Genomic DNA, 7,361 nt, shown 5'->3' with positions numbered 1-7,361 from the left:
CTGTTGCTAGGACTTCTAATACTATGTTGAACAAGAGTGGTGAAAGTGGGCATCCTTGTCTTGTTCCTGATCTCAATGGGAAGGCTGCAAGCTTTTTCCCATTGAGGATGATATTTGCTGTGGGTCTTTCATAGATAGATTTGATGAGGTTCAGGAATGTTCCCTCTATCCCTATACTTTGAAGCGTTTTAATCAGGAACGGATGCTGGATTTTGTCAAATGCTTTTTCTGCATCAATTGAGAGGACCATGTGGTTCTTCTCTCTTCTCATATTAATTTGTTGTATCACATTGATTGATTTGCGAATGTTGAACCATCCTTGTAGCCCAGGGATGAATCCCACCTGATCATGGTGGATAATCTTTTTAATGTGCTGTTGGATCCTGTTGGCTAGAATCTTGTTGAGAATCTTAGCATCCATATTCATCAGTGATATTGGTCTAAAATTCTCCTTTTGGGTATGGTCCTTGCCTGGTTTGGGAATCAGGGTAATGCTGGCTTCATAAAAAGAGTCTGGAAGTTTTCCTTCTGCTTCAATTTTTTGAAACAGCTTCAGGAGAATAGGTGTTATTTCTTCTTTGAAGGTTTGGTAGAATTCCCCAGGGAATCCGTCAGGTCCTGGGCTCTTGTTTTTTGGGAGGTTTTTGATCACTGATTCAATCTCGTTATTAGATATCGGTCTATTCAGGTTGTCGATTTCTTCCTGGCTCAATGTTGGTAGTTTATATTTTTCCAGGAATGCATCCATTTCGTCTAGGTTGCTAAGCTTATTGGCATATAACTGTTGATAATAACTTCTGATGATTGTTTCTACTTCCTTGGTGTTAGTTGTGATCTCTCCCTTTTCATTCATAATTTTATGAATTTGGGCTTTCTCTCTTTTCTTTTGGATTAGTGTGGCCAGTGGCTTATCAATCTTACTGATTCTTTCAAAAAAACAGCTTCTAGCTTCATTGATACGTTCTACTGTATCTCTGGTTTCTACCTCATTGATCTCAGCTCTAATCTTGATGATTTCCCTTCTTATGTGTGGAGTTGGTTTGATTTTTTGTTGATTCTCCACTTCTTTAAGGTGTAGAGACAGCTGATGTGTTCTAGATTTTTCAATTTTTTTGAGGGAGGCTTGGATGGCTATGTATTTTCCCCTTAGGACCGCCTTTGCTGTATCCCATTTAAAATTAAATTTTAAAAAAAGTTTAGAAATAAATGAGTACTGAAATTACTCCTGTTTACATTTTAAAACTTAAAAATTGATTATTTATTTACATATAAATAAAATAAGTCAGCTGTATTATTTAAGGAAACACTAACATGATATGGACCAAACCAGTTGATAAAATTAATATAATAAGTAATATATTAATGTTAAGCTACTTGAAATACATTTCTGTAATGAATTACCATTCATTTCTGTAATGAATTAATGAATGAATCTCCTCTGCCCTTTGGTATGTCAGTATTGTCTTACAATTTATACCTTGTATTCATATCTTTTCCTCTTGTTTTCCTGCAGCAAAATTACTACCTCAGGCACAGGTCCCCTTTGGACTTTGAAAGTCCCACTAAAATTGGATAGTATCTCTGAGATTGGCTATTGGAATAAGTCTGCATTCCTCTGCCTCAGTTTAACTTTCTTTTCTCAGACAGATGTCTTCCGATTGTCTTCTCTTTCATAATGCAAATGTCTGTTCTCAAGAACCCATTATGGACATGTCTGAGATATTATTTCTATCATCTAGTTCACCCCAATTGTGATTATAGACATAGAATACAAATTGGAATGAAGTCAAAGCTTAACTCCATTACAAAGGACTTGCCTCTAGCTCCTAATAGTTGGGACATCCTCTACGTATAACTTAGCTTTGCTATTAACTAGGTGTGTGACCATGGGCCAAAAATGCAAATCAAACTTTGTATTTCTGAGATATGTTAGAAAGACAAGATTGTACCTTATAAAATGCCTTGTAAATAAAGGGAAGATTATAATTTAAATACCTATAGGAAAGTTATCTTAAGTAGTTATATTCTATTTGTAGTATATTTTGTAAACACTGGGTTTACAAAAAGCAGGGCTTAGTGCTAGGCTTTCTATGGTTTAAAGGACTTTGAAGATACACCATTACTTCTGTAGAGAAGCTTTATATTCTAGTTTGGGTAAATCTTGGTCAAATATAAAAGAATACACTTTTAAAAATACAACTCACTGGTAGAACTTAAAATCCACCTTCCAAATGAGGTTAAATTGAGTTAAACCAGATTGTGGATATAGTAGGTGATAAATTTTATGATGAATTATAAACTAGTAAGAAGGGATAGGTTAATAAGAAGTAGGCATAGAGCACAGAAGTGAGAGAAATCCTATATTTGGTTGGTAGAAAATGCTTGAAGCAGAGCCTACAGCTCAGGTACAAACTCCAGGAGTTGAGAGAGAACTCAGAGATCTCTCTCAAGTCAACCCCTCATGAAGAAGGAACCCCTTCAGCAACAGCCTAACAGAAGACCACACCACTTCTCATTAAACCCTACCATTCTAAAGTGCACATCACTCCCACAAGGCAGCCAATTCAATGCTCAGGCACTATAACTTGCTGTGATCTATAAAATGAGTCAAAACTTAGGCATGAGATGCCTTAAAGTCTTTGGACATGACTTGCCCTTGATCATGTCAGGACCTGAGCTCCATGGGGGCACCTCTAGAAGCAAAGCAGTTTGCATCCTTCATTCAGTAAGTACAACACAATGATCAACTGCAGTGCCTGTTAAGATTCCCTTCCCTGTTTTACAGCAGGAACTAGGCTTTTAGATACACATTATGACCACGGATATACAGTTAAGAAGAGGCAGAGCCAGGATTTCAGCGAGGTTCGATGGCAACGGTCACATCTCTCCTGTCCCCTAGTTAGCCATTGGAGGCTGATCAAATTAGCTAAGTGTGCTGCATGTTAGACCAATGGAAGAGAGGCAAACATGGGACGTGATGACGAACATGAACGGAAAAAGGAAATTCTATGAGATTGAGTAATTGAACTCTACTGAATGTAAGCTAATCTACTCAATATGAATACTTGTAATGACAAAGGAATCAGAGTTGACTAGAACTGTCCTAAGAAAATAAAGACGCCAATATAACATCAGACTATCCAAGTAATCGCAATTTTTCACGATAAAAGAGGAATATCCATCAAGAACACGGCAGTCTTGCAGAAACAGTTCTTTAGGGGGAGTTAAGATGAAAGGGAGATGCTGAAGCGAGCCTCCGCTGAGCTCGGGGCAGCCGTTGGGTGGGCGCGGGGGCCCTGACGCCTCCGCCCGCTGCAGCGGGCGAGCTCGCCACCCACTCCGCCGGTTATGGTGCCCAGTCGCACCAACGTGACTGCCGGGATCCCCAGTAGCAAAGTGAAATACTCAAAGCTCTCCAGCACTGACAGTGGACACATTCATCGTCAGAAGGAAACATTACCTGCCGAAGCAAGCTTTAAGTTGCAAAGATGTACAGTGAGAGCTCACATATTAAAGTTTAAGAGAAGCTCTACTAAGATTCCTTATAAGGCCATTGCCTGTGCCACCGCGCAGTTTTTGATTGGTACCTTTCTCGTTATCGTGGGCTGCCTCCTGCTGGCGGGCCACATCAGCAAAGTGGGCGCCAACCGGGCCGTTCCGGTTCTGATTGTTGGCATCCTCGTGTTCCTGCCCGGGTTTTACCACCTGCTCATCGCCTACAGAGCGCACCGAGGCTGCCAGGGCTACTCCTTCAGTGACCTTCCGACCTGTGATGACTAGCCCCCACCGCAGCCTGGAGAAGAGGACTCGCGGAGGGAGCGGAGCGGAGCCTTAAGGCATTTGGGAGAGGCTGTGGAAACCTATGCCTCGGGACTAAGGAACTCTGCAGCTTTGTAGATATTTAGCAAAACTATGGCCAGGTCTTATAAATTCATCCCCAAAATGTTCACTGAGCTTACAGATAGCCAAACAGAAGGCTAAGAAGTGCGCCATTTTTGTTTTCCTGGCCCTGGCTTAAACCCCTGACAAATGTTTCCACATGGATATACAGAGTGGAAGAAAAGCAACATTAATTGTACTGGAAAGTGATGTTATTCTGTAGAACAAAATGTTGCCCCCACCGCCCTATTTAGAGCTGAACATCTCTATTAAGTAGTCCTCGTTGATAATTGTATCTTGTGGCAAATGGAAAAATGCAGTATGTCTACTTTCATATTAGTTAACTTACTTGGAAAATTTCTGAGTATTTTATCCTCCATGCTTATCGTCAGTTTTGTGGTCTATGGATATCTTGGTAAAATCAAATATCAATGTAGGAGAAATAAAGAGAACAATACAGTTGTGTTGTGTGGAGCTGTAGAGTGAGATAAAAGTGGTTTTACATCCCAGATGCCAATTTTTTAGCTGTGTAACCCTGGACAAATCATCCTAATATTCTGAGACAGAGTTTGGGACCATAATTCTTACTGTTTGAGGTTTCTGTAGAGGTCAAATATAGTATTTATATTAACAACATTGCACAGAGGTGTTCGCCAAAGTGTTAATTCCCTACTGTAAGATAGGATTTTATAGAAGATTGCACATAAAATTGACTAAAGCCACAAGTGAAGTGCTTCCATTTGAGTTAACCTAGGAAAGGTGGCAACCCTAGAAAAGGTGCTCTTCTATAAAGTCATCTCTTAGTTTAAATCAGGTCACTGGATTGTTTTTTATTCATGTGATTATCTTTTCCTCTTGAGTCCTATATAATAGGGCAGATATAGGATTTGTGGCACCTAAGGCTTATGTAATTTGGAGGGGTCTCTTAAGAAAATACAAAATTAAGTGTCATGCATAGCAAAGGACCTATATTAAGTATCATTAGCTCTGTGGTACATCTGGCTTTCTAGAGAAAGTAAAGGATCTGGAGAAAAGGACTGAATGTGGGGACATATCTGCAGTTAAGGCTGTAGTTCCAGATTAAAGATAACTGATGAAGCAGCATATTTTATGCTGAAAATAAATAAAAAATAAATTAAAAAAATAAAAGATATCATCCTACAAAAAGATACTTTCTGAAGTGTTGTAGATAAAGAATACAGGCATACTTTGGAGATACTGTGGATTCGTTCCATCCCACACTACCTCAATGAAACAAGTATTGCAATAAAGTGAGTCAAATGAATTTTTTGATTTTCCAGTGCATATAAAGTCATGTAAACTATATTGTAGTCTACTAGGTATGCAATAGCACTATGTCCAAAAAAAATGTAAGTACCTAAATTTAAAAATTGGGACATCTGTGTGACTAAGTTGGTTTAAAATCCAACTCTCGTTTGCAGCCCAGGTCATGACCTCAAGATCATGAGATTGAACCCCATGTTGGGCTCTGCACTGGGCCTGGAGCCTGCTTAAGATTCTCTCTCCCTCTGCCTCTCCTCCACCCCCACCTCTCTCCTGTTCTAAAAGGAAAATTTAAAAATATTGTCTTGCTAAAAAATGCTAATCATCATTTGAGATTTCAGTTCATTGATATAATAACAATGAAAACGTTTGAAATATTGTGAGAACTATCAAAATGTGACGCAGAGACATGAAGTGAGCAACTTTTGATGAAGAAGTGGCGCTAACAGACTTACAGGATGCAGAGTGGCTGCAAACTTCATTGTGTAAAAAATGCAATTATCGGCAAAGTGCAATAAAGTGAAGCATAAGAAAATGAGTGAATGCCTGAATAGACTTAGATTTATGAAAGATAAAAGAGTGCATTCCCTGGACAAAGAATATTGGCAACTCATAAAGGAGAAGAAAGATACACTCAAGGGTGTTAACCCTTAAGGTGCACGAAACATACCCAAGTTAAGAGTTTGGTGGTCTTCCGCTGGTACTATATTATGTACCCAGACCAGACACGTAACAAATGTAATAAAATGGTATATTTCTAAATACTAGCTTGAGATTGTGCAAAATGAACATGGAAAACATGAGCTGTAATTCGTTTGGGCTTTGATACCCTTTGCAATCCTCCCTCTTATTAGAAAACACAAACTATACCAAATAGTCCATTGAAAAGTATCTGGTAAAAAGTCCAGCCCAACTTCACTGTGTATAATTAATATTAAAAGGAGGACACAGTGATGGAAAGGAAGTACTTTTTTGATAGAAGGTTAACCTACAAAATGGCAGTGAACGAATGTCAATTTACGTATCAAAGATCCAAATATGGTCAATAGTGCAAACTTCAGTGCACAGATGACCTTATCACAAAGAGAACAGTTAGGCAAATAAAGACAAAAGGAGTATCAGAACATGGTCAGATTATAGAAGGTAGTATTAGAAACTGGAGCATTGTTTGAATTTCAGATATGGCATTCATGATGTGTGCCGTAACTTTAAAATTATAGTTCACCAGATCACATATCTGATAACTCTCGCTGAATTATAAATTATATATATTTGGCTCTTCTGTTAATTCAAAGTTTAGGCTAATTTCTTATAATAATATCCTTTTGACAAGGTTGGATTTCCAGCAGTGACTGACAGCTGGTCATCATGGCTGGCTGTCTGGGCAGGCCAGGTCATTGGACACAAGAGATGCTGGCAGAGAGGAGACCACAGCATCACCCATCTACACACAGAAAACTATTTCCAAGAACGCGCTTAGAGTAGGACACTGTCCCTAATTTTGAAACAAAGCATATCACTTTATCATTAATTTTTCAGAGGAAGTCTTGTTCTCCGCCCTTTCAAAAAAGTGGATCTCCATGAGAGACTATGGACTCTGAAAAACAATCTGAGGGGTTTGAAGTGGCGGGGGGGTGGGAGGTTGGGGTACCAGGTGGTGGGTATTATAGAGGGCACGGCTTGCATGGAGCACTGGGTGTGGTGAAAAAATAATGAATAATGTTTTTCTGAAAATAAATAAATTGAAAAAAAAAAGTGGATCTCAATGTCATAATCTGCTCTGGGTTTTTCTTCCATGATTTTAAAAGTAGCCTGTTTCACTATGGATTCCAGTTCCTCACTAGTCAGTTGCCGTTGAAGAAATTTGCTGATTTTTAACACAGTGCTTCTGCGGTCCTATAAAGAGTTCGGTTGATCACACGTGACTCCCATGATGAAGCAACAATGTACATATGAGTAAACTAGATGTTGGATGAGGGATCATCAGTGTAACTAGATGTGTGAATGAGAGCCTGCAGGGCAGCTATAGCTCAAAGTGTTTCTCTTTGTAGTTTAAAAAAGTTGAGGAAGGGCGCCTGAGTGGCTCAGTGGATTAAAGCCACTGCCTTCTGCTCAGGTCATGATCTCGGTGTCCTGGGATGGAGCCCCGCATCAGGCTCTCTGCTCAGTGGGGAGCCTGCTTCCCCCTCTGTCTCTGC

At 39.4% G+C, this 7,361-nt stretch overlaps 1 protein-coding gene across 1 annotated transcript; it reads left to right on the top strand.

The window, feature by feature from the left end:
• Positions 1–3,348: 3,348 nt before the first annotated feature.
• On the top strand, positions 3,349–3,780 carry LOC122899367 (transmembrane protein 230-like). The gene is made up of 2 exons (XM_044236989.1): positions 3,349–3,442; positions 3,503–3,780. The coding sequence occupies exons 1-2, from the start codon at positions 3,349–3,351 to the stop codon at positions 3,778–3,780; spliced, it is 372 nt and encodes a 123-aa protein (XP_044092924.1).
• Positions 3,781–7,361: the final 3,581 nt, after the last annotated feature.

Source organism: Neovison vison, chromosome 1, assembly GCF_020171115.1.
Source record: "Neovison vison isolate M4711 chromosome 1, ASM_NN_V1, whole genome shotgun sequence".
In the NCBI taxonomy this organism is placed as follows: domain Eukaryota; kingdom Metazoa; phylum Chordata; class Mammalia; order Carnivora; family Mustelidae; genus Neogale; species Neogale vison.
The sequence above is the reverse complement of the archived record's forward strand: the minus strand, read 5'-3'. Positions and strand labels throughout refer to the sequence as shown.

What these genes read in the sequence shown, in the direction of transcription:
- LOC122899367 (XM_044236989.1), top strand. Translation starts at nt 3,349, where the DNA reads ATGGTGCCCAGTCGCACCAACGTGACTGCCGGGATCCCCAGTAGCAAA. An exon ending in TGACAGTGGACACATTCATC is followed by an intron (nt 3,443 to 3,502) that starts GTCAGAAGGAAA and finishes GTACAGTGAGAG; the next exon opens with CTCACATATTAAAGTTTAAG.